The sequence below is a fragment of the Lontra canadensis genome, unplaced genomic scaffold (assembly GCF_010015895.1).
Source record: "Lontra canadensis isolate GAN:19392208 unplaced genomic scaffold, GSC_riverotter_1.0 scaffold64, whole genome shotgun sequence".
Classification (NCBI taxonomy): domain Eukaryota; kingdom Metazoa; phylum Chordata; class Mammalia; order Carnivora; family Mustelidae; genus Lontra; species Lontra canadensis.
Window position 1 is genome coordinate 8,694,820 of NW_022631058.1, and position 27,540 is coordinate 8,722,359.

At 39.8% G+C, this 27,540-nt stretch overlaps 1 protein-coding gene across 8 annotated transcripts in view; it reads left to right on the forward strand.

Moving 5' to 3' along the window:
- The first annotated feature begins 5,607 nt into the window (after positions 1-5,607).
- The window catches only part of ZC3H14 (zinc finger CCCH-type containing 14), a 50,937-nt gene continuing 29,004 nt past the window's right edge, over positions 5,608-27,540 (forward strand). For 4 of the 8 annotated variants that reach the window (XM_032878586.1, XM_032878587.1, XM_032878589.1 and 1 more), the window contains exons 1-9: positions 5,608-5,797; positions 6,256-6,298; positions 15,086-15,200; positions 17,387-17,427; positions 18,721-18,916; positions 19,642-20,071; positions 20,757-20,917; positions 21,305-21,405; positions 22,937-23,092. In XM_032878586.1, the coding sequence (XP_032734477.1) occupies positions 5,762-5,797; positions 6,256-6,298; positions 15,086-15,200; positions 17,387-17,427; positions 18,721-18,916; positions 19,642-20,071; positions 20,757-20,917; positions 21,305-21,405; positions 22,937-23,092 (1,279 nt within the window). In that variant the 5' untranslated portion in view covers positions 5,608-5,761. The remainder of the gene's footprint in view (positions 5,798-6,255; positions 6,299-15,085; positions 15,201-17,386; positions 17,428-18,720; positions 18,917-19,641; positions 20,072-20,756; positions 20,918-21,304; positions 21,406-22,936; positions 23,093-27,540) is intronic. The other 4 variants (XM_032878592.1, XM_032878593.1, XM_032878594.1 and 1 more) reach the window with 2 other exon arrangements.

Here is a 27,540-nt window from a genome sequence, read left to right on the forward strand (position 1 = left end):
AATTTTAAAAATAGAAAACGGTCATAAAACCCAATGGATATTAGACAACAAATTTGAACTTCCTCACTCACACTGCCCCAGTGTCATTTGCTAAACAAGGACTTAAACTCTATTTTCCCTCAACCATGTTAATTTTACATTAACCGCCCCCCGTAATAAGCCATATGAGCAGCCCCTTCAAAGCATCAGACTTGATATTATTGGCTTATGTCTGAATGAAGAGAAGGAATTTGTATGGTTCAACCCCAAAAGGTATAAAAAAGTATAAGAGAAAGTCTCCTTCCTGCCCCCACTGCTGGACAGGCAGCTCTCCTCTTACCAGTAACCAGTGTTTACCAAAACCTTCTGTATCTATTTAGAGATACTCTGTAGATAAATAAGCCATTAGATATCTGTATCTTTACCTCCTCTTGTTACCTAGAAAGTGGCATAGTTTAAATATTTATCCACATAAAGATAATTCTTAATAAAATAAAGAAATTAGAATTTAAGGGGTGCCTGTCTCAGTCATTGGTAAAGCATGAGACTCTTGATCTCAGGGTTATAAGTTTGAGCTCCAAGTTGGGTGTAGAGATTAGTTAAAAATAAAATCTTAAAAAATAAAATTTAAAGAAGAAAGTCCTGAACTAAATAAGATAATCAATGAAAGGAAATTGTGATTTTAGTGGTGCACTGACTAATATTTTCTTAGGAGTTAAGAAATTCAGGGTGAACCTGACTGGCTCAGTTGGTAGAGCATGTGACCCCCGTCTTGGGGTTGTAAGTTTGAGCTCCTGCATTGGGTATACAGATTATTTAAAAAAATAAAATCTTAAAAAAGAAATTAATCTGCTTTGATAGCTTGGTGAGTAGTCTACCTATGTAAGTTATCATTTTATGCAAGAACCTGAACTGAATGACTGACCCCCTCCTCCCACCACATAGAGATAATGATTCCCAGAGGGAAGGGATAGGAAGAGCAAAAGACAAATGAGATGCATGGGTCTGTCCTCAGAGACTTAGTGTGTGGTGCATGCGTGCACGCGCACACACACGCGCACACACACATTCTAGTACTACATATATGTGTGTGTGTGTGTATATATGCATACGTATTACAGTAGGGGAATATATATATATTTTTTTAATATTTTTTTATTTATTTGACAGAGATCACAAGTAGGCGGAGAGGCAGGCAGAGAGAGAGGGGGAAGCAGGCTTTCTGCTGAGCAGAGGGCCCGATGTGGGGCTCGATCCCAGGACCCTGAGATCATGACCTGAGCTGAAGGCAGAGGCTTAACCCACTGAGCCACCCAGGTGCCCCACAGTAGGGGAATATATTAATGAGAACATATTTTAAGCGAGATAGTCGTGTCTGGTTTATGACTGTGATCAGCTTCTAAATGACTCTGGAAGGACAGATGAAAAAGCTCACTAAGAACTCAAGGAAAAGAAGAGAAAAGCATTTCAGGCTGAAGGAACCCACCCCCAAACCCTCCCTCTGCTCCCCCTTGTGCGCGTGCGCGTGCACACACACACACACACACACACACACACACACAGGCTTGCAAGGATGTGCACATGCAACGTCCAGCTGGGATGTTGCCCTGAGAGGAGGCTGGAGATACAAGGAGGCCAATGTTACAGGACTCAAGGCTCCATGAAGTTGGGCTCAGGCCCCTTTGACTTCAAAACTAATACTCTTATTAGTCATCTTCTCTCTTTAGAAGACAACCCAGAACGCTCTTAGCCTGCATTGTGGTTTGTTGAAATCTAGTCCTCATTTTTTAAATTATTTTTTATTTTTTTAAGATTTTATTTATTTGAGATAGTGCAGGAGTGAGAGTGTGTGCACACAAGCAGAGCAAGGCAGAGGGCAGGGAGAAGCAGGCTCTGCATTGAGCAGGGAGCCTGACAAGGGACTCCATCCCAGAACCCTGGGATCAGGACCTGAGCCAAAGGCAGATGCTTAATCCAATGAGCCACCCAGGGTCCCTCTAGTCTTCATTCTATCCCCTTTAGCAAAATAGGTCATTCCTCCTGAACTGGAGAGCCTTTCCATGCCAGAGAAGAATTCTCCTGGTTCAGCTTAGTCTTTTTCAAGCTAAATACCCTTAGTTCCTTTAAATGTTTCTTTCTGGTCATCATCATGATCATCTTCTTCTGGACGTGATGTGGTTTACGAAGCTGCATCTTCCAGAGAAGCACCTTGAATAGTGCTGGACCACTAAACACCATTGGTTTAGCAGGTTGCCCCCTGTGATCCAGACACTGTAACTCCTCCCGAGATCTGAATGTGTGGATTCTTTTTTTTTTTTTTTTAAGATTTTATTTATTTGTTTGACAAAGAGAGAGAGATCAGAAGTAGGCAGAGAGGCAGGCAGAGAGAGAAGGGGAGGTGGGCTCCCTGCTGAGCAGAGAGCCTGATGCAGGGCTAGATCCCAGGACCCTGAGATCATAAAGCAGACCCTGAGCAGAAAGTAGAGGATTAACCTGCTGAGCCACCCACTCCCGCCCCCCCCTTTTTTTTAGTTTTTATTTATTTGAGAAAGAGAGATAGGGAGAGAGAACACAAGCCAGAAAAGAGACCATGAGGAAGAGGCAGAGGGAGTGAATTCTTTTTTTTTTTTTTTTAAAGTGAGCTCTAGGTCCAAAGTGGGGCTTGAACTTAGAACCCAGAGATCAAGAATCACATGTTCTACTGACTGAGCCAAACAGGTGCTCCCCCCCCCAACTTTTTTTTTTTTTTTAAGTAAAAGCATTTCTTTTCATCTTCTTTTCTTTATTATTATAAATGTGTGCATTCTTAAGCAGCTTGCAAATCTCTTCTTCCATAGTTCTAAATGTATTGCTCTGAAAGTTAACCCTTTCTTGAGTACATTTTTTAAGGATTTACTTATTTGAGAGAGAGAGAAAGAGGGCGCCCACACATAAGGGGTGTGGGGAAGACAGAGGGAGAGGGAGAAGCAGGCTCCCTGCTGAGGGCTCTGAGGGCTCAATTCCCAGACTCTGGGATCATGACCTGAGCCAAAAGAAGGCAGACACTTAACCACTCAACAGACTGAGCCATCCAAGTGCCCTTGAATACATTTTAATAAAAGTTTCCCTGTTCCAAATACATTTTTAATGAAAACATTTTCTATTCTCTGTAAAATGTTCTTTCAATATTATCTAAATATTGACTAAGGATTTTGTAATCAGTAATGGATACAAAAATCTGTGTTTTCTTCATTCTTAGTTCTGAAATGCTGGATAAAGAAATAGAAATAATGTACTAGTTTTGGATTGTGAGTGTCATGAAAGCAGGGATTCTGTCTTGCTCATCTTTGTGCTCTGGCTCCCAGCACAGTATCTGACTCCGAGAAGGCATTTAATTTTTAATCAACAAACAGTGCTGCTGTGAGCCAAGTAGTTTAAAATGCAAATATTAATTTATTTCATTCTCATAACCCTATGAAAGAGAAACTGCTATCATACGCATGTCACAGGTGAGGAAACTGAGACACAGAGAGGCTAAGCAACTTGCCTAAGGTTTAGGAGGGAGTATCAGGGCTGGGATTCAAACCCAGACAGTCTGGCTCGGGTGTCCTTATACTGAGTCACTTTGCTCCACTGCTTCTCATCAATGTTGGATGAGGTCATAATCGTTGGATTAATCCATGAGGAATGCTTTTGTTAATTGAGGTCATTTATTTTATCCTACAAATCTTTCATAAGTGCTTCCTATGTGTCTAGCATCCTGAAAGAAATTTTGGAGAAATGCAGAACTACAAGAGTTTGTCATTCTGTTAGAGAGGACATACACACAATTAATATTACAGAGGGTATATTAAATGTCATACTAGTAGCTCCTACATAGATGCTATAGGAATTCAGAAGAAAAAAAAATGATTATGTGATAAAGGGCCATGTGACAGACAGAGCCTAGGTGGCCACGTGATTCCTGCCCCTGCTGTTCACAGCCTCTATAATCCCCTCCCCCTGAGAGTGGGCAGCACCTGTAACTTGCTTTTAGTTAATGAATATGGTAAAAAGAAAGGGGGGTTGCACATGCAATTAGCCCCTAAATCACTTGACTTGGGGGGTCAGGCCTTGGGTGGCCCTAAGGTACCAAATAGAGTGAAAGCCCCAAGAAGAAGAGGAACTGGGCCTTCCTTCCCTGAGCTGAGAGACTGTCTTAGAGGACTTAAATAGCCATGTTGAAGCACAAGAAAAGGAACTATGGGCAACCTCTATGGCCTGAGGGTGGCCTGAAGACAAACAGGAAAATCTGGGTCCCTCCCTGGTAAAGTTGCAAGAGAATTCTGCTAACAACACCAATGAGCTTAAAAGCGGAGTTTTCCTCTGTCAAGCCTCCAAATGCGAACACGGGGCGTGACTGACACCCCAACAGCAGCCTTGTGAGAGCCGGACTTGAGGACTCAGTTAAGCTGTGCTCACATTCCTGACTCATTGAAACCATGAGATGATAAATGCGTGTGTTTTAAGCTGCTAAGTTTAGTTTAGTTTATCCATTAAGCAATGGATAGCTTATAGGGACCACTTCCAGATTCAGTGGATATGGGGGAGAAGGGAGATCTCGCTGGTTATTCCGAGATTTTGTGATCATGGACAGGGAGAATTAAGCTGTTATTGATAGAAATGGGGATGTCAGGAATATAAACTAATCTGAGTGGGGGGACGGGAAAGATAATGAAAACATAAGTTTTGATGTGCTGAATTTGGGAGAAATACAAATGCCTGGAGTCATCTGGGAGTGGGGTTTAGGGGAAAAGTCAGGTCTGACAGAAGATTTGGTTGTTCCTAGCACAGAGATGACAGCTGAAATCCCGAGAATAATCAGCATTCGCTAAAGGAAGGGTGTCAGAAAGGAAGGAGCAGGAGAGTGACTGTAGAACTTGGGGAGTGGGAGGGGGTTTGAAGGGTTGGAGAGGGTGCGGATGGGAAGGATGAACCAGACTGAAGGGAATCAGTACTTGTGGAATCATTAGAAAGGACTGTGACTGGGGTGCTTTGGTGACTCGGTTGGGCATTCGGCTCTTGGTTTCATCTCAGGTGCTGGCATGAAGCTCCGCGCCGGCTCCCTGCTCAGTGGAGTTGGCTTGAGATTCTCTCTCTCCCTCTCTTTCTATCCTCCCCCCCTGCTCTCGCGCTCTCTCTCACACTGAAATAAGTAAATAAAGTCTTTTCAAAAAGAAAAATATAGGACTGAATAATTGGTTCTCTTGAGCTGGATAGTCGGTTCTCTCCAAGTGTAAGTATAGTGCAACCGCTACGAGACTATTTTACAGATAAGAAAACTAAGGACTCGAAGATTTAAATGTAGACCATTATCACACTAAAAGCAAGTGAAAGCCGGATTCTAACCCAGATACCATAGCAAAGCCAGGGATCTTTCCGCTAGGTTTACTTCTTTATTTCCCATAGAGCGTAAAATTAGTAAGTGGGGGCGAGGAAAGAGGAGAGCTGCTCAGGTGCGGGGACCGGCGGTGAGAAACGCTGGGAACCCTTCCGCCGCTGCTCTCCCTGCCGCCAGCAGAGGCCGCCCGAGACAGTCCCCGTGGGCCCAGGTGCGCGCAGGCGCAGGCCCAGGCGCAGGCGCACTCGGCTTCGCTCGCTCTAGCGCGCCTAGCCGGTGGGGGCGGGTCACGCAGATCGCGCGGCCCGGAGCTGCGCTGGCGGCTGGCGGCTGCGGCGGCGAAACTGCGGACTGGGGGCGGGCGCGGGGCTCTGGGTAAACGAAGCGCCGCGCAGTGCTGAGCCCGCCGCTGGTCGGGGAGCCATGGAAATCGGTACCGAGATCAGCCGCAAAATCCGGGTGAGGCCCGCGTCGGGCGGGGGCGGGAAGCCGGGCCTCAGCGGGCTGGCGGGCGCACGGTTGTCAGGAGTAACGGGGACTGTGGGCCCGGCCTGGACGCCGCGGCCTAGTCGCCGGCGGGGGCTCTACTGCGAGTCGCGGGGTGGGCGAACGCCTCCTCCTCGGCCTGGGGCGCCTCGGGCAGACGGGCCTCCGAGAGCTCGGCGGGCGACCGGGGCCGCGGCTGGAGTAAGCCGCCGGCAGCGGAAGGAGGCGTGGAGCGCCGGGCGAGAGGCGCGCTCTGCCGCGGCCGGAGGGGCGCCGCGGGGACGGGGGAGGGGACCCGGGCGCCTCCCCGCCCCCACCTGGGCGACGAGGGGGCGGGAGGTGCGCGCAGCTGCCAAGTTCCCTCGGCGTTACGGAGCCGGGTGGTTTTCCGCCTTCCTCACAACGCACGTTTCTTTCTCTTCTTCCCTCAGAGTGCCATTAAGGGGAAATTACAAGAATTAGGAGCTTACGTTGGTAAGTTTTGTTGTTGTCGTCAGCGTAATAGAATTTAGACTTTGCTGCTAAATGAATTTTAGTGAATGCATTTTTTCCCCCTTGGTACTTTGGAGAGACGCCGTTTCCCTTTCAGATCGGATTCTCTGCGGTTCTTTTCCTTACCGTCTTTTCTTGAAAGCTCTATGTGCAACCCCCCCCCCCCCCGCCTTTTAATATGGTGCTTTTAAGATTGTTTAGCCGCCTCTGTTGAGGCTCTGTCCTGTTTTCCATAATGCTTATCTGATTCCTACTGTTTATCCTGTTCTTTTTCCTTTTCTCTTGATGTTCTTGTTTCAGAACTTATTTTGTATATGAATATTACCAGGCATGTGCCTCTGTCACAGTTCAGTGAGTTTTATTTTCACGTCTCTTTTTTCCTGTTCCTTTTTCTCTTACCACGCACAGTAATGTGCTCTCACTTGATGCTTTTATGATTTATAATTTGAGTGTTTACTTTGGGTCAGGCACCGTGCTTAACCACTGTCTGTGCGTTAGTTAGGTCCTGATGATGTCCAGGAGAACACTGAAAGGTGGTGAGCGGTAATACCCCAACTTGTACAAGCAAGGAAGCTGAGACTTGGAGTGCTTACTTGTGCAGTGCTTTATGGATTGAGATTTGGATCTGTTTGGCTCCAAAACTGGTGCCTCCTGTAAAAATTTACTGCAGTGGTTCTCAAGGTGTTGAGAGATGCCAAGGGTTTCTGAAGTCAAAACTGTTTTCTTTTAATACTGAAAGGGTGTTTGCTATTTTCACTGTGCTGAGATTTGGATTATGCAAAAGCAATGGTGAGTTAAACTGGGGGTACCTTAGTCTGAATGGAGATCTCACGTTGAACTCTGGGAAATCCTATCACCTCCTCCCCTGGGAATTCTTTTAAAAAGCCAGTTTCATTTAATATAATTAGTAAAGCAGTAAAAATATTTTTTTAAATCTTGGCCCTTGACTACATCTTTTAAATGTGTGATGTGAAAAAATAGGAGTTACTCATGAGGTACTTCTGTGTATTAAAACGGGTTGGTTATTCTAAAGGGGAAGGATTTGTGTGATTGAGTTAAACACGTTTTTCTTGGAACATCATTTTTATCTCCTAACACTGACCAACTAGCTAGACATACACTTGTGTATTTGGCAGACATTTTCTTGAAAGTGAACAGAGGAAAAGAACTGGTACACTTTGTTACCAACGACAAGAGTTGAGCTTTCAAATAAAATTAGAATTTTGAAAAGTTTGTGTCTGCCTTCATGAACTTGAAAGCTTCAGAGTACTTAAAAATAATTTCTGATGATGACATTAACAAATGATTCTTTTGTATCTTGTAATGAATTGTATCAGCATGTCAGGGATTTTTATAGCTCCCTGAACCAGTATTTTTTCATATGATCAATGCACTATGTTACAAAATTATACAAGGGAGAAAGATTAAAAGTAGAGGATGGATTTTCATGTAAGAAGGTACAAAAAGGTGATTGGTAGAGTTTTTTTTTAAAGGAAGCTTTTTTAAAAAAATTGATTTTCTTTATTTATTTGAAATAGAGGAAGAATACAATAAGGGGGAGAGGCAGACGGAGGGAGGCCAATGCGGGACTTGATCCCAGGACCCTGGGATCATGACCTGAGCCAAAGGCAGATGCTAACCCATTGAGCCACCCAGGGGCCCCGATAGGTAGAGTTTTAATTTCCATATTGCTGCTGACCTGTAAGAAACTACCACTTGTTGAGTTTTGATATAGTATCCCAGAAGAATGTCCACATTATCTGAAAATGCTTTTAAAATACAGTTGACCCTTGAACAACTTAGGGGTTATGGCTGCTGGACACTCCTCTCCCTGGCACAACTGAAAATATGAGTATAACTTTTGACTGCCCTCCAAATTACCTACTAATAGCCTACTGATAATCAGAGAAGTCTTACTGGTATCATAAATAGTCCATTTACACATATTTTGTATGTTATATATGTTCTATGCTGTATTTTTACAGAAAGTAAGCTAGAGAAAAGATAGCACAAGTTGTAAGGAAGAGAACGTTTTTGATAAGTGTATCATAAAAATTCCAGGTATAATTGGACCTGGGCAGTTCAAACCCCCGTGTTCATGTGTCAGCTATACTTTCTTTTCCAACTGTGTATTTTTTTTTTTAAGATTTTATTTATTTATTTGAAAGAGATCAGAAGTAGTCAGAGAAGCAGGCAGAGCGAGAGAGAGGAGGAAACAGGCTCCCTGCTGAGCAGAGAGTCCGATGTGGGGCTGGATCCCAGGACCGTGGGATCATGACCTGAGCCAAAGGCAGAGGCTTTAACCCACTGAGCCACCCAGGCACCCCCAACTGTGTATTTTTGAGGCTAGATTTTTGTCATATTGTTCAGTTAGAGCAGCATATCATAACATTAAATGCAGAAGTGGAAATTGAATTTAGCTGTCTTTAAAAACCACATATTAAGAAAGTTACAAAAATATAACTAGTTTTACTTTAATTTTTTGGAAAATTTAGTTATTTTTTATAAAAACATGTCATATACATGGGTTTATTAACATGTGATAGGTATGTTATGTTATTTTATTTTTTTAAAGGATTTTATTTATTTATTTGACAGAGATCACAGGTAGGTAGAGGGGCAGGCAGAGAAGTGGGGGGAAGCAGGCTCCCTGCTGAGCAGAGAGCCCCATGCCGGGCTCGATCCCAGGACCCTGAGATCATGACCTGAGCCAAAGGCAGAGGCTTTAACCCCCTGAGCTACCCAGGCACCCCTAGGTATGTTATTTTAAATAAGACTTTAACATTCTCAGTTTTTTCTAGCATGGTAATTATCGATAGATAGTTCACATATATGCTCTTTGGGGTCATCAGTATTTTTTAAGATTTTATGTATTTATTTTGAGAGAGAGAACGAGCGAGCTTGTGTGTGTGAGCTGGGGAAGGAGCAGAGGCAGGAGAGAGAGAATCCCAAGCACTCAGTATGGAGCCAAATAAAGGGCTCAATCTAAGGACCTTGAGATCATGACCTGAGCTGAAATTAAGAGCTGGAAGCTTAACTGACTGACCTGCCGTGGGTCATCAGAGCAGAAAGTGAACCTGAGACACAGCAGTTTGAGAATTACTTGCTGGGCACTTTTTATAAATTATTTGTTGTCGTGATTCTTCTAAAGTCTTTTATAGGTAAGAGAATTGAGGCTCAGAAGTAAAGCTGAAGCTGAATCAGAATTGATTTATTCTTTTATTTGTTCAGCACTTAATGGATACCAGGTATGTGTCAGAAACTTGTTTGGTTCAGTAAGAAATCTACAGAAAACATCTAGCATAAACTTTCTTAGTTCTAGCACATGAAACACAAATAGGTGTTAACTGAGTCTAAGTTCAGTCTTACTGATGATTCCTGTCATTTATCAAAAATCTCAAACCAAGAATTATGAGTCTATTGAAAACTTGGTTTATAAGCTTAATGTTGTTCAATATGAAATGAAATTATAGCAAAAATATAAATAGTTTAAAAAAACAGTATATGATTTTTAGAATATTTTCATATAATTCCACTTGTAACTGAACACAGTGCTAAGTGGGAATGGCAGGTAGTGTTGCTCCCTTTACAACTGAACAAGTGGAGGGACGCCTGCGTGGCTCAGTCAGTTAAATGTCTGCCTTCAGCTCAGGTCATGATTCCAGCGTTCTGTGATGGATCCTATCGGGCTCCCTGCTCAGTGGGAAACTGCTTCTCCCTCTCCCTCTGCTGACACCCCTCCTTGTGTGCGTGTGAACGTGTGCGTGCGCTGTCAAAATAAGATCTTTTATTAAAAAAAAAAGCACTAAAAAAATGGAATCAGGAGTAGTAGAGCTGGTCAGTAGCAGAATTAATACCAAAGAACTCAGGTCTTCTGTGTCCTTGATGCTGATAATGGCATAGGAGTCACTCCTGTGTGCTACTCCAGAACTCCATGAAATCTGTTCCAGTGATTGACACATGAGCATGACTTTTCAACTTGTGTCTGCTTCTCGACTGGACATTTCTTGAGGGCAAAGACTTAGTATTTGTGATGCCCCAAAAGCCTAGCAGAGAGTGATTCTTTTTTTTTTTTTTAAAGTAAGTGTTGATTAAGTAGAAAAACGGGTTACAATTAACTGTGTTTGAAATGAAAGTATACCTTATGAATTTAGGTTTACAATTGTATATATATACATCATTGTCCTTTTGAAAAGGATGGTTTTCTAATCTTTCTCTTTGCATAAGAAAGAGTCCTAAAAACCTTGAAGGTTATGGAAGCAGTAAGTATTTAATGAACACTTGGATATCTTTTCACAGTGTCGGGTGGGATACAAAGGTGAAACAACTCTTAATAGTGATAACTTCTCATTTGTGTGTTTGTTTAAACTGGAGCACTTCAGTGGGAAGGTGATTATGATTCACAGCAGTCATTCATTCACGTTATTTTTTATTTAAAAAATGTTTTTGAGTATAGTTGACAATTTCATTCACGTTTTAGAAGACTGGACTTAATATAAATCTCCAAAACACTTTTCCCCCCAGTATAGATTTCAAATAAAATTGAGAAATCCGAATTCTGTGGAAGTGTATCATGAACGCATTAATTTTTCATTAGATTATTATTTTCTGTTTTGTATACTGAGGAAATAGTGTATGAATTTCCAGTGGCTTTGTTGAGATATAATTGGTACACTATTACTGGCATATTAAACTGCGAATTAAAGTGTACAGTTTGCTAAGTCTTGACAAATACACATAATCAGACTAATGAACATATTCATTACTCCCAGAAGTTCCCTGGGGCTCCTTTTTATCCCTCCTTCCCACCTTTCCCTGCCTTGACTCTGTACAGGAGCAGCCACTGATCTCACATAGAATGTTAGAAAATGCAAGCTAATAGTGACAGGAAAGCACATTTTCTTTTCTTTTCTCCTTTCCTTTCCCTTTCTTTTTTTTGGGGGGGGGGTCTTTTTTTCTCTCTCCTCTCTTCTTTCTTTCTTGATTTTATCTGTTTCTTTGACAGAAAAAGAGAGGGCATGCAGCAGCAGGGTGAAAAGAGGGAGAAGCAGGTTCCCCGCCGAGCAGGAAGCCAGATGCAGTACTTGGTCCCAGGACCCTGGAATCATGACCTGAGCTGAAGGCAGACGTTTAACCGACTGAGGCACCCAGGAAAGCACATTTTCATCATTGACATTGTGAGGGAGAAAATCTGTGAAGGCTGGCAAAGCATTCTAACTTTTTTTGTTGACCTTTCCTTGGTTACCAATAGTAGTTCATATTAGGTAGGTACACTTTGCATAAATAAGCTGCCAGGCTTACTTGCTACAATTGCCAGAAACAGTGGGAACCTTTTGATACTCTACAAAGAAAATAAATGATTGGCTTCTTGTTCTCATTTACATTCCCTCATATTGCATGATTTTATTAAATATTCAGATTTCTCCAACAAAACAAAAAAGCAGCCTACTGAATCAGAGAAGATATCTGTGAATGATACATCTTATAAGGGGTCCATATCCAAAATGTATAAAAAACTTACATAGCTTCACACCAAAAAAAAAATCCATTTAAAAAAATGGATAGAGGACCTGAACATTTTTCCAAAGAAGATATACAGGTGGCCAACAGACACATGAAAGGATGCTAACATAGTAATCATCAGGGAAATGCAAATCAAATCTACATATATCACTTTACACCTATCAAAATGGTTGGTGGAATCAAAGAGACAAGGATGTAGAGAAAAGGGGACCCTCCTTCCATTGCAAACTGGTGCAGCCACTATGGAAAACAATATGGAGGTTCCTCAAAAAATTAAAAATAGGCATGCCTGGGTGGCTCAGTTGGTTGAGCATCTGCTTCAGCTCAGGTCATGATCCCAGGGTCCTGGGATTGAGCCCCATGTTGTATTCTCCCTGCCGCTTCCCCTGCTTGTACTTTCTCTCTCTCTCTGTCAAATAAGTAAATAAAATCTTGTTAAAAAATTAAAAATGGGGCACTTGGGTGGCTCAGTCATTAAGTGTCTGCCTTCGGCTCAGGTCATGATCCCAGGGTCTTGGGATCAAGCCCCACATTGGGCTTCCCACTCAGCAGAGAGCCTGCCTCCCCTTCTCCCACTCCCTCTGCTTGTGTTCCCGCTCTCATTATTTCTCTCTCTGTCAAATAAATAAATAAAATCTTTAAAAAAATTAAAACTATAAGTACCATATCCAGTAATTCCACTATTGGGTATTTACCCAAAGAAAACAAAACCACTGATTCAAAAAGATAACATGCTCCTCTATGTTACATTGTAGCATTATTTACAATAGCCAAGATACTGAAGCAGCCCAAGTGCCTATTTGATAGGTGACTGTATAAAGAAGATATGTATGTGTGTGTGTGTGTATGTTTATAATGGAACGTTACTCAGCTATAAAAAACAACGAGATCTTGCCATTTACAACAACATGGATGGACCTAGAGGGTATTATGCTGAGTGAAATAAATCACACAGAAAGACAAATACCATATGATTTTCTTAAATGTAGAATCTAAAAAAAAAATGGGCACCTGGCTGGTTGAGTCCGTAGGTTATGTGATTCTTGATCTCAGGGTCATGAGTTCAAGCCCCATGTTGGGTGTAGAGAGTACTTAAAAAATAAAAAACCAAACTAAGGGGCGCCTGGGTGGCTCAGTGGGTTAAGCCTCTGCCTTCCACTCAGGTCATGATCTCAGGGTCCTGGGATTGAGCCCCACATTGGGCTCTCTGCTCGGCGGGGAGCCTGCTTCCCCCTCTCTCTCTGCCTGCCTCTCTGCCTACTTGTGATCTCTCTCTCTCTCTCTCTCTCTGTCAAATAAATAAATAAAATCTTTTAAAAAACTAAACTAAACTAAAACCAACCCAGATTCGAAGATACACAGAACAAATTGGTGGTTGTCAGAGGGGAGGTAAGTCAGGGATAGGTGAACTAGATAAAGGGGATTAAGAGATCTAGTTATAAAATAAGTCACAGATGAAAAGTACAGTACAGGGATTATAATCAGTTTTATAATAATATTGTATGGTGACAGATGGTAACTGCACTTACTGTGGTGAGCTTTGACATATAGAATGTCCAATCACTATGTTGTACACCTGAAACTAATAAAATACTGTATGTTAATTATACCTCAATAAAATAAATAAAAAGCACTGATGTCTTGATCCTTCTGTCCAATATTCTAATTTAATTGGGGTGCAGCTTGGACATAAGCAGATTATTTAAAGCTCCCAGTAGATTCTGATGTGCAACTAAATTTGAGAATCTCTCCCCTATAGCAGCTGCTTATCTAGTGTTACCTGCACATTAGTATACTGAACATCAGGAAAACTTTTCAGTCTGTTGAGATTTGATTTTTCTTAGCACTTGGGGTGGCTGGGTATGTTTGGTGAGGCAGAAGTGGCTGGTTTACTTTGACTGTCTGTGAGTAATTTTCCTCTTTACTCCAGTGCACCCTATACATCTTACCATTCTCTAGGTATGTCATGATGTAAAACAGAGTGGCTTTCCTAGCCCATAGCCCCTGGAGTTTTTTTAACTCTTCAGAGGCAGGGTTGCCACCTAGACTTCTAAAATTTATTTGCAACAGTTTGTTGTTGTTGTTGTTGTTATTGTTAGTAAAATTGCAAGAGATCTAAATATCCAAAGACATAAAATGAGTAAGTAAATTGTATATTCATACTATTAGAGCAGTAAAAAATAAAGATTTCTCTCTCTCCATTTGTAGATTGGGCTGAGTATATTTGTGCTTTTCTTTAACTGGATTTTTGATAATTCTCCTTGAAACAAATGTCTGGTAATACTTTTTTTTGTCTGATAGTACTTCTGAAATGAACCTTTCTGCTTAGAAATATGAATCTTTAAGGTATTGAAGAAATCTGAAGGAATTTTTTTGGTGGGGATTGGAGTTCTTGATAATGGCTTTTGCTTTCTTACCTTCTTACTGTGGTGGTTTTGTTTTTGTTGTTTTTGGTCCTAGACCTCACCTTCATAATCATTGTGTTAAGAGTGTATGTGAGGATAAAACAGTAAATGAAGTTGAAACTACTTAAATTTAAGATTAATTTTTAAAAATATCTTATTTATTTGACAGAGACACGGTGAGAGAGGGAGCACAAGCAGGGGGAGTGGGAGAGGGAGCAGGAAGTCTGATGCGATGCGGGGCTCCATCCCAGAACCCTGGGATCATGACTTGAGATGAAGGCAGAAACTTAATGACTGATCCACCTAGGGGCCCCTAGGATTAAATTTTTTTGAATGTTGTAGAGTTTTTGGGTGGTTTTAGTTTATTTGCTGTTGGTGCAAAGTGGTTACCCTGAGATAATAGAAATCTGCCTTTACTGAACATAAAGATGTTCTCTTGAGAAATAAATATCATTTTGAAACATAAACACAAAACTAGGCAGAACTCAGTTATTACTCTTGAGGCATGTCCATATGCTTTTTGGAAGCTTCTCTGAAATCGATGAGCATTATTAAAAAGATAAAAAGGCAATGAATACACTCAAGTTTGATACTGTAATTCAGAATACCTAGTTTTATAAGTATTTGTTAGTTATTCCTAATTGCCATCCTTCTAGTAGTTAAAATACCTATGTAATGAAGAGGGGAAAAAGACTATACTTTCTTGTCCAACATAATTCTAGTAGAGCTGAGATATTAATTTTTAGAGCTATATCTATATTCTCAAGTGCATAGCTTTTACGTAGAAGACAATGTTGAGGAAAACATAAAAAAGTTTTTATATACTTTTCCTTTTAACTAGATGAAGAACTTCCTGATTACATTATGGTGATGGTGGCCAACAAGAAAAGTCAGGACCAAATGACAGAGGACCTGTCCCTGTTTCTAGGGAACAACACAATTCGATTCACCGTATGGTATGTTTCTGAATTTTTACCCCTTAGACCAAAGTTTGCCACAAGTCAGAATAGGTATTGTCTGAAAAGAGGTTCCTGATAGGAGAGTCAGATTCACTGTGGAGAGGCAGATAGTGAGCCATGAGAGCACAGCTTCTGGAGCCAGACTCCTGAGGTTAAATCCTGGATCTGCCTTTTCCCTTGTTTTTTCAGTTTGTAAAATGGGATTAATAAATCCCGTTTATAGGACTGTTGTAAGGATTAAATGAAATAATACATGGTAATATACTTGTAGCTGTGTGCCTGCCCCACAGCAAGTCCTTAGTCTATGTTAACTGTAGTTACTATGGTTCTTTTGTTTTCTTTTGCATCTTACTCCTTTCCCCCAACCAAAACCAGTTGCATATATTTTGGGAGCTGGGTTGACTTCCTAAATTGCTTTAGGGGGCGAAGTTTTTGGACAAAATTTCAAATCATTTTTAAAAATTTGGAACTTTATAAAGTTTGGAATTTTAAAAAGAAAATTTTGTGTTCAAATATAAATTCATGTTATAATTTTCAGTGTTCTTTTTCAAACCAAATATTGCCTCTTAGTTGAGAATACTGACTAAAAGCACAAGATTCAATTTAAGAAGGCAGGTTTGAGGTAGAGTGAGGGTGGAGGGGGAGGATAATGTGTGGCTGAGAATAGATCAGGAAGTGCTCCTGTAAGTGCCCTCACTCTGGGAACCACCAGTTACAGCACAGGTTGATAATGGAGCAAAAGTTGAGTGAGCAGAGTGGCCTGGTTACTTTGAATGTCAAGAGACTGGGAGAGATAATAAGACACACTAAAGAGGCATATGAAGCTGGTTAAATTCTTACCTTTAAGCTAAAATTTATCTAAAAGGTGTTTTTGCCCCTCTGGGCCACTATATGCTTTGCCAGTCTTGTGAAGTTTTCTTGAAATTCCATGCAGAATTCTGACATTAAGTTCAGTGGTTGATCCTCAAAATTTTTTGGTACAGCCAACTACTGCAGAGTGGTTCCCTAACCCACTCTTTTCACTTAGTCCCCAGAACTTATTAAAAAAAAAGAATGAGAGAGAGGCAGACCGTGGTACGGTGGTACTTTTGACTGGGGAAGTTATCATGAAGTTATCATGAATTTATCATGAGAACCTTTTTTTTAAAAAAAACTCTTCTGCACTCCAGGTGTTTGTTTTGTTTTGTATACGTGTTTTAGGACTTGACTTTTGGTTCAGCCTTGGCATCACTTTGGGTTTGAGTCCCACTAGGACACTGTGGAAGATTGACCTAGGTAGAGATCCTTTCTTAGATAACTTGATGGAACGCTTTGGACTAATTTCTTACATAAAGGACTGAATGAATTTGAATTTAAGATCAAACTCAGTTTTCTCATCTTGCCATAAATTCCATAATGTATACTGATGCAAGTTAGCTTGTCTCTGTGTGGGTACTTTATTTCCCTGGTTAAGTGTTCATTGACATCAGCCTGAAATGGACCATTATGATTGTTTGGAGCCCTATAGTAATTGTGTCCAAGGGGACAGTAGCATGTGACTGGGTGCTGGGTGAAACATTATAATGAGATAGATATTTCTGGTATTTTCAAAAGGAATGGCCTCTTGGAAGGGATTGTAAGGCATATTTACTTTGTACATTAACTACTAGGATAGTCTGTGTTATAAACAAGGTTGTAACCTGTGCTTGTTTACAGCATTAGTAATGAGGTGATATGTTTTGATATTATTTTCAAGTTTTTTATTTCTCAGAATTAAGCTGTTTCAGAAACTATATAAATAAATAAAATAAACTCTGCTCAAGGAATTGTAGCAGTAAGCTATATTACATACCTGTGTTACTTCATCTTTTACCATAAGCTACATGGAGTCTTTAAAACAAAATTACATTCTTTGTAGATGAAGACTGGTCAAATAATATCTTTTCCCTTATTTGCACAGAAGATAGATGTTCAAAACAATGATGAAAAAATATGATTTTTATTTACTTCTATAGTACACATATAAGCCTTTTTTTTAAAATGTGGCATTTCTTTAACTTCATCCATTAAATACTGTTTAGTACCATTTATCAATATTTGTATCTGAAGGTAGAGTCTGTAATGTCATCAAATTTCAAGTGATAGTTGAAATAAAATCTTTTCTTGATTAGACGAAGTTTTAATATATTTCTTTTTTCTTTTAGGCTTCATGGTGTGTTAGATAAACTTCGCTCTGTTACAACTGGTAAGAGTCATTAAAACATTTGGAATTTGGGGCACCTGGGTGGCTTAGTCATTAAGTGTCTGCCTTGGCTCAGGTCATGATCCCGGGGTCCTGGGATTGAGCCCCACATTGGGCTTCCTGCTCGGTAGGAAGCCTGCTTCTCTCTCTCTCCCACTCCCCCTGCTTGTGTTCCCTCTCTCACTGTGTCTCTCTCTGTCAAATAAATAAATAAAAATCTTTTTAAAAAGTTTTTGGAATTTACTATAGCATTTTTTTGTGGGTTTTTTTTTTTTATGATCTTATTTATTTGAGAGAGTGAGAGCATGAGCAGGGAGTGGGAGAGGGAGAAGTAGACTCTCTGCTGGGCAGGGAGCCTGATGTGGGGGGTCAGTCCCAGGACTCAGATTGTGACCTGAGCTGAAAGTGGACGGTTAACTGACTGAGGCACCCAGGTGCTCCTAGTGTTTATTTTCTAGTCATTTAATGCTGCTTTGGAAAAAATTCCATAAATTTGAAAATAATAGTTTCTTGGGACTTTCTTAGGAGGCGCATGAACGGTGGATTCAAGAGCAATAAATTGAATATAACTTAAAGATAATTAAACAAGGGAAGGAAAATTAAGGAAAGAATTGTGAATTTATGTAGTGTTTCAGCTTCAAGGATGTTTTTATATTTTATTGGTTTATTTACTTTTTTTTTTTTAAGATTTTATGTATTTATTTGACAGAGAGCTCACAAGTAGGGCGAGCAGCAGGCAGAGGGAGAGGGAGAAGCAGACTCCCCACTGAGCAAGAAGCCAGGTGCAAGGCTGGATCCCAGAACCCTGGGATCATGACCTGAGCTGAAGGCAGATGCTTAACCAACTGAGCCACACAGGCACCTTTGATTTATTTAGTTTTAAATATTTATTTATTTGAAAAAGAGAGAGTGTGCATGCATGAGAATGTGGGGGAGTGCAGAGGGAGAGAGAGGATCTCAAGCAGACTCTGCTAATAAGCACAGAGTCTGACATAGGGCTCAGTCCCACTGCCCATGAGATCAAGACTTGAGCTGAAATCACTACTTGGTTGCTCAACTGACTGAGCTGCCCAGGTGCCCCAAGGATGTTTTAATGTTTTATAATGGAAAATTACCGAGAAATTCAGTAATAGTAAATTGAATTAATTATTATATTGACTATCTGTGGAGTAATGTTCAGCCATTAAAAACGTTGTGGAAGAACACATACTGCTTTTAAATAGGTGATGAACAGGGGAAAGGTTCAAAGTAAAGTAATAAAAACAGCTTAGAAGGACCATCTATTTCTCTTTCCAGACCCTTCCAGTCTTAAGTCTTCTGATACTAGCATCTTTGACAATAATGTGTCTTCAAACAAGAGCTGTTTCAGTCGGGGAGATGAGAGAAGGCATGAAGCTGCAGTGCCACCTCTTGCAGTTGCTAGCACTAGACCTGAAAAAAGAGATTCCAGGGTTTCTACTAGTTCACAAGAGCAGAAAACCACTACTGTCAGGTAAGAGTCCTGTGTAGAACTGCTATGGGTAGGTGGATATGTGTATGTGACCTTGACATTAGTTTTTAGATCTTTGAATTTTTGTTTTCAGAAATTTTTGGAAATACTGAGGTGGTTGTAAGCAATTTTTTTCTTTTTTTTTTTTTTTAAGATTTTTTTTTTTTAATTTATTTATTTGACAGAGATCACAAGTAGGCAGAGAGAGAGGAGGAATCAGGCTCCCCGCTGAGCAGAGAACCTGACTCAGGACTCGATCCCAGGACCCTGGGATCATGACCTGAGCTGAAGGCAGAGGCTTTAACCCACTGAGCTACCCAGGCGCCCTTTTCTTTTTTTCAATAAGGTAATGGTTAAGACCTATATATGATTGTCTTTCACCTCAAATATGTAAAGTTTTTTTAAAAAAGTACTTTTAAAGTAGTTTTTAGGGGCATCTGGGTGGCTCAGTTAGTTAAGCGGCTGCCTTCGGCTCAGATCATGATGCCAGAGTCCTGGGATCAATCCCCACATCAGGCTCCCTGCTCAGCGGAGAGCCTGCTTCTCCCTCTTCCTCTGCCTGCTGCTCTGCCTACTTATGTTCTCTCTGTCAAATAAATAAATCTTTAAAAAAAGAAGTAGTTTTTAATGGAATACATAAAGAGTAAACTTTTTCATTAAAATTTAAGTATTTGAAGTTACTGCTGTAAGTTGGTTATAATTTTGTGTGTATGTGTTTTTAAAAATAGACAGACTTATGATGATGGAGCTGCAACCCGATTAATGTCAACTGTGAAACCTCTGAGGGAGCCAGCACCCTCTGAAGATGTGATTGATATTAAACCAGAACCAGATGATCTCATTGATGAAGACCTCAATTTTGTGCAGGAGAATCCCTTATCTCAGAAAAAACCTACAGTGACACTTACATATGGTTCTTCTCGCCCTTCTATTGAAATTTATCGACCACCTGCAAGTCGAAATGCAGATAGTGGTGCTCATTTAAACAGGTTGCAATTTCAGCAGCAGCAAAACAGTATTCATGCTGCCAAGCAATCTGATACACAGAACAGCCGGGTATATGAAACAGGGCGTTTGTGTGAACCGGACGTGCTTAACAGTTTAGAAGAGACTTACAGTCCCTTTTTCAGAAACAACTCAGAAAAAATGAGTATTGAGGTTTGTATATACTTTTTTTGTTGTTGTTACATTTTAAAAGTTCTTTTATTTTTTTAAGTTAGGCTGCATTCCCATCATGGGGCTAGAACTCACAACCCTGAGATCAAGAATCACATCCTCTGCTAACTGATCTGGCCAGGCGCCCCTGCATATACTTTTTAAATTCTGGCTTCTTAGACTGAAAATTGGTATTTCTTAGTACTGAGTATATGTGAAATAACTAAACAAATATTGCAAGTTTACTTTAAATGGATTTCTGTGCTCCTTAACATACTACACCAGATTTTCCACTTCACGATTGGCTTCTACAGATAGTTTATATCTTGTTTACTTTCCTGGGATGCCAGCATTTGAGATAGCTATAACCTTACCTTATAATTTCGGGGGAATTTTAGGTCAATTTTAGATTTTCCACGGCAGTTACTTAGAAACAATGAAGTAATTCCATTTTATTAGTTTCCTCAACAGTGCTGTATGCTGCTGTTTATACATGAATGTAAAGCGTTATTTTTTGTTACAGCTAATGATTGGCTCTTAGGATAATATTTACATTTTTATAAGAAACCAGGAAGTAGCTTGTGAATTCTCAGTATGATTGGCTTTTTCTTGAGGAAAAAAATAAACACTGTGATAGAACTTTGTTTTTTTTCTGAGACTAGGTAAGCCTAAATTTATCTGCTTGCAGGAAGAAAACTTTCGGAAGAGAAAGTTGCCTGTGGTAAGTTCAGTTGTTAAAGTAAAAAAATTCAATCATGATGGAGAAGAGGAGGAGGAAGATGACGATTGTGGGTCTCGTACAGGAAGTATCTCCAGCAGTGTGTCAGTGCCAGCAAAGCCTGAAAGGAGGTACCTTGACCATTGTCTGTAAATTAATCTTTAATTGCCTGATGGAATCTTCTGGGTTTCTTGAAGAGGATATCATGAAAATAAAATTTTAATAGCACGTAAGACTTTTCTATTGGTTTTTGAGAAACAGATTAATGAAAGAGAAATTGCTTAAAATTGGAGAAGATTGCAGAGAATAAAAACTGTAATACGGTGGGAGGGTGAGGGGTGATCCAGATTCATTATTTAAAAAGTTTAAAATGTTCCAGTCTAGTTGACATTTCTTAAAAATGTACAACTAGTCTGTACAAAATCTAAGGGAAGGCTGTAGTAAAGGCCTAACGGATGGCTAGCATGTAAAGAACTCAAATCTAAGATTTAATCAATATACTTTTAACTTTTTTTTAGACCTTCACTTCCACCTTCTAAACAAGCTAACAAGAACCTAATTTTGAAGGCTATATCTGAAGCTCAAGAATCTGTAACAAAAACAACTAACTATTCTACAGGTAATTTCAAATGTATTATGTTTACATTGAGTTTTCTTTGACTCTTGAAGCTTGCATTGATTGCTTCCCAAGTTGTATAATAAAGACACTTGCCAGATGTCAGAACCAAGAAGAGTTTCAGAGAAGAATGGTTTTAACAGATCATTTTGAGAAACTTCCAGTTGTCAGTGTAATTTAGTTCTTTGATCAGCTGTGTAGTGCCTTTTATTACCTTCATAGTATGTGTGAAATATTTAATAAAATTTTTATAGGGAGTTTTGATAAAGGTGGGACTTTCATATTCATGTCATTGGAGTCAACATTTGATAGGCATTTATGATCTATAAAAGGGAGCTCAGTTGGATATTAAGAGGTCAGAGTTAGACAAATTTGGCTAGTGCATGAGCAGATTGGCTTCTTTTTTTTTTTTCCAGTAGAACCCAATAATGGAATATAAGGCAGAGAATTGACTCATTTGTGATGTTCCTGCCCCAGTCCTAGTGGAAGTACTGAATTATTTTATGAGAATGTAAAGGTATTGCGTGTTTTTAAAGGATAAGAAAAGGAGATAAGTCGCATATAGTCTGACCTTACAGAAAATTTGTTCCAAAATGCAAACTAAATGATGGGTGCCATATTGTCATAAATTCTGTGTTCTGCCCCATGTGCTGAAGCTAGTGTGCAAAACTTTCGATTAATAAAAACTGATGCTTGCCCACTCTAAAAATTTTTATTTTATTTTTGCTATGGATTTGATGACCGTTTGTTTAGCATTTTTCTGCCATTTCTTTTGTATCTTTTTGTCACCCTTTCTTAAAGTGAAGTAGATTGTAAGTTACCAGCTTTCGAACCTCAGGTATCTGTCCTCTTCTTATTTCTAACTTAACTTTGAACATAAACAGCTTTTGCATATGAGGACTATCAGGCTAAGGCCAAAACTAGACCTAACCTATATAAATTTCATTTCTTTGCCTTTCTACAATATTGAGTGTTGTTTTTTGTTGTTTAGCTTTTTTAAAGATTTTATTAGAGAGCATGAGCAGGGAGAGAGGGGAGTGGGAGAAACAAGCTCTCCACTGAGCAAAAACCCTTATGTAGGGCTTGATCACAGGACCCTGGGATCATGACCTGAGCCAGAATCGAGTCAGATGCTTAACTGACTAAGCCACCCGGCGCCCCCCCTGTTTTTATAATAGTGGGAGATTGCCCATGTATTTTTGAGAAATAACATTGATATTCATTTTTAACCAAATGTAATTTAAATTTTGCTTCATGATCACATAACAACTTCAAATTATAATTTACATACAGGTCAAAAATGAATACTGTGTCTGGCAATATATGTATGGCATGTGGTTTAAAATGTATAGATGAAGTCAGGTATATCTCTCTCTGGAATATTGTGAGAAAAAAAGGTGTTACCTGTGAGCCGTTTCAAATTTTTCATTTGTTCTAAACCCAAGGAGGCATTTATATTTAATAGGACATATTCTCTGCTCAGTTTTGATGTATTACTGCATCTACATTTCCCATCTTTTTTCCTTTTAAAAAGTCTCACAGAAACAGACACTTCCAGTTGCTCCCAGAACTCGAACTTCTCAAGAAGAATTGCTGGCAGAAATGGTCCAGGGCCAAAGCAGGACCCCCAGAATAAGTACCCCTATTAAAGAAGAGGAAACAAAGGGAGATAATATAGAAAAGAGCCAAGGTAATAATTTAAATGATATGTCATTCTCTGTTACTACACTTTTTTTTTTCATGAGGCATTAAAGATTTGCCAGTGGGTGTTTATGAAATGTTAGTTGTGTGAGAAAAGTGCTCGTTAGGCCCAAAGAGAGAATGAGAAAGGACCGAGAGGAAAGTCTAAGCCTGCACATTTTAGGATCTTAAGTCTTTTTATTACAGAAATTTTAAATTTTTTTTCTTTGAAGATTTTATTTATTTATTTGACAGAGATAGATCGTAAGTAGGCAGAGAGGCAGGCAGAGAGAGTGGGGGAGGTAGGCTCCCTGTTGAGCAGAGAGCCTGATGCAGGGCTCGATCCCAGGACCCTGAGATCATGACCTGGGCCGAAGGCTTAGAGGCTTAACCCACTGAGCCATCCAGGCGCCCCAGAAATTTTTAATGTTATTAAAAGTGGGATGAATAGTTCGATGAATTCCCATTTACCCGGTTATCTAGCCTTAATAATTACCAGTGTTTTGCTGGTCCTGAGAAAGTTTCTACTTAGAGATACATAGATACCTTCATTTTTTCTTCTTTTTGTTAATTGTACCCCTGTTCTCCTGAACTGGGACACTTCTTAGCATCCTTTCTTTGACCTGGCCAGTTGTCCCAGTGGCCCTACTTTATTCTTTTGTTGCTGGTTAACTGCAGTTAGCTTTCAGCTGATCTTTCTGCTTCCTTTCTCTCAACCCCCACTAACCCCGTCTTCAGTACAAACACTTTTCCTGTCAAAGTGTGCTTTAATCATGTGATTTCTTCTTGAGAGCATTATGATGTTTCCACCTCATGTATTATCTGGGACTGATGCCATCAGCTTGGCCTTTAGTCGATTTGGATAGCTGGTCTCTGGGCCTTTCCAGTCAAGAACCTCTTCTGTTCTATCAAGAAAGATCCTAGTTTACATCTATTTCTTTTCTATTGAGATCTAAATTTTAAAAAACCTCGCCAAAACTGAATGCTCGTCATGTTATTTCTGACTCATACTTTTCTAATGCTGGCATACATTTTTTCATTCCTCTTAACTATGTTCTTGAAATTGTTTCAGGTTCATTTCAGATCTGTTTCATGAGGCCTTAATGATTCCATTCTGTGTGTCCCTTCATTCTCTTTAAAAAAAAAAAAAAAAAAAATCCTTGTATTGTGCATTTTGCCATGCAGCATTATGTGCAAATCCAATAAATGATGGACCTGAGAACAAGAAGATTCCAAAACAGCCAAATACATTAACTAGAAAGTGTAAATGAGCCAATTTGTATTTTTTGTAAAGAGCAACTAGAGAGCATTTGAGCTTCAGTAAGGGTAAGAATTGCAGTGTGTTGAAGTCCATCAAACAGGTTTAAATCCATGATTTCATATATATTTTTTAATATATTTTATGTATTTTAGAGAGCACGAGCAGAAGGAGGGGTAGAGGGAGACGCAGACTCCCTGCTAAGCAGAGAGCCTGATGTGGGACTTGATCCCAGGACTCTGGGATCATGCCTTGAGCTGAAGACAGATGCTTGACCAAGTGAGCCCCCATGATTTCACATTTTTTAAAAGTAGATCTTTAATTGGTCACATTCTGGAGGATAATAGATACTAATTCATTGTCTTGAAAACTGGATAAATTATTGAGCATTTATGCTGTTTTTATGTTAAAGAATGGTGTCCCTGTATAGTCAAATAGTATAGGAGTTAACATCTGCTTTTGTGAATAGTTTTATTGGACCAACCCTTGCCCATTCATGTATATATTGTCTGTGGCTGCTTTTGTACTATATCCAGAGTTGAATAGCTGCAACCAAAAATAGACATTTGCAGTCCTTTATGTAGTTAGTGAGGAAGGTTTTTTGTTGTGTTGTTTTTTTTTTTTTTTAAATAAACTGTGCCCAAAGTGGAGCTTGAACTCATGACCCTGAGATCAAGCGTTGCATTCTTCAGACTGAGCCAACCAGGCACCCCTAGAAAAAGCTTTTTTTAAAAAAATTCCTCCAGCTAGTAAGTGAAAACAGAATGATAGAATTATAGCTTGTTGGGGTTCCCCCCCAACTCAGTGAATTAATTAGGCACTGATCATTAATGGCGACTAAAAAAGTGAAAAACTGTTATTTCATGCCTCCAGATGAAAGAATAAAACTCCCTCCGTCTTGGCAGCAGCTCTTCTGCCCACAGGTCCTTTGCCCGTGCTTTAATAAAATCACCATTTTTGCACCAAAAAACCCCAAACTACCTTAGTCTTCTTGCCAGAGGATTTGAACCTGGGTGATCAGGGCTCTGATCTGGCATTCAGCTTGCAGGAAGTACAGAGGCCAGAGGAATATGTTGCTTGTCGCCTCATGAGTGTGCAACAGGCGAAGAACAGTATCTGGGATGCCGTATAGGTCAAATAGCCTGAGAATTCTACACTGAACGACAAAATTCGCAAGGTTAAACTGTAGTGTCTAGAGATGCATATTTATGAGCCGCAAAGAAATTTTAGGTTACTATAAAAGGCATAAATGGTTACTTTAGGAAAGGACTGATCGAGACGGAGCATATATGGGACAGTTTCTGGGGTGGGCGGCACAGTTCTATTTTCTAGACCTGAATGGTGGCTGTAAGGGTGTTTTGCCTTATAAAATTCACGAAGCTACTGTTTGTTTTGTGTGGTTCTCTGTATTACTGTTTTGAAGTAAAAGGTTAAAAATTTGAAATGGTATCAAGTACATCTTATGAGGACTTAACTACTCTTAGTGAATTGGTTTATTCGCAAGTGCAAAGTGACATTCTGCAAATAGCAATTAATTACCGTACTTACTGTTTTACAGTTTTGTGACATGTTTTTAAAGCTTTGTGTTTTACAGCTTTGTAACATGTTTTTTAAAATCTAAATATGTATACATGTATTGGCATGAGTTAGTGTTTTTTCCTCTCTCTGGTCTCTACTTTTATTAGCCTACGACCTCACAGTGTTCATGCTGTTTCTCTTTTTGTCTTGGATTAGTCTGTCGCCAGAAGTTTATTTTGCTAATGTGTTCAAAGACTTAACGATAATTCTGGCTTTGTCGATTCTCCTTTGATGTCTTGGCTTTCTCTTTCTTTGGTTCCTGTTCTAATTTTTAATATATCCACCTATATTTTTTTTTTTTTTTTTATTTTTTTTAAAGATTTTATTTATTCATTAGTTAGAGAGAGAGAGAGCATGAGCACAGGCAGACAGAGTGGTAGGCAGAGGCAGAGGGAGAAGCAGGCTCCCCGCTGAGCAAGGAGCCCGATGTGGGACTCGATCCCAGGACGCTGGGATCATGACCTGAGCCGAAGGCAGCCGCTTAACCAACTGAGCCACCCAGGCGTCCCCCACCTATATTTTTAATTATCAGTTTATCTCTGCTTGTCTTTTCAGATGTAAACCATTTAAGCTGTAAATTTCTTTTGAGGTGCCACTTCTGTTGCCTATCACAAATTTTGATATATAAAGTTTTCATTATCAGAGTATCTTTAATTCCTAATATGATCTTCATCTTTGACCCATGAGCTGTTTGAAAGTGTTTGTAATTTACAGTATATGGAGGATTTGTTTCTGTCTTTTGCTCTTTTATTATATATTCTTGACTTGATTGAATTGTTTCAGTGTGATCTGTGTAATACATATTTTTTGAAAATTGTTAAGAATTAATTTTGCACTTCTTCCATTGCATTTTGAAAGAAAGTGGGCTGTAATTGTTGGATTCAGAATTTTGCATTGAGTAGATACAGCTCTATGGTTATGGTGTTCAAATCTCGACCTTAATGAGTTTTTGGTTTCCTTGACTTAACAATAATTGAGAGAAGGTCTTGAGATTGTCCATTTCGAAGACAAATTTATCTTAATTTCTTTATATTTCTATCAGTGTTTTCCATGCTTTAGTTGTCAGTTTTTTTCTGACCTTTAATGCTTTAGGCATATACATCTCTTAAATATTACAAAGCTAGCTTGTTGTTTGTTTGTTTGTTTGTAAAGATTTTATTTATCCTGGGGGGAGCCAAGGGAGAGGGGCAAGCAGACTCTGCTGAGTGTGGAACCCAATATGTGGCTTGATCTCAGGACCCTGAGATCATGACCTAAGCCAGAACCAAGAGTCAGACCCTTAACTGACTGAACCACCGAGGCGCCCGTAGATTGTTTTTGTCTTTTTTTTTAACCCAATCTGAGTTTGCCTATTATTGGAAAGTTTAAACCATTCATAGTTCTGTCATCTTTTCTTTCTTTTTTTTTTTCTTTTTTTTGCCAAAGATTGATTTATTTATTTGACAGAGAGAGAATGAGAGCACAAGCAGGGGGAGTGACAGGCAGAGAGAGAGGGAGAAGCAGGCTCCCTAGTGAGCAGGGACCCCGATACAGGCTTGATCTCAGGACCCTGGGATTATGACCTGACCTGAAAGCAGAAGCTTAACCAACTGAGCCACTCAGGCGCCCTTCTTTTTTGATTC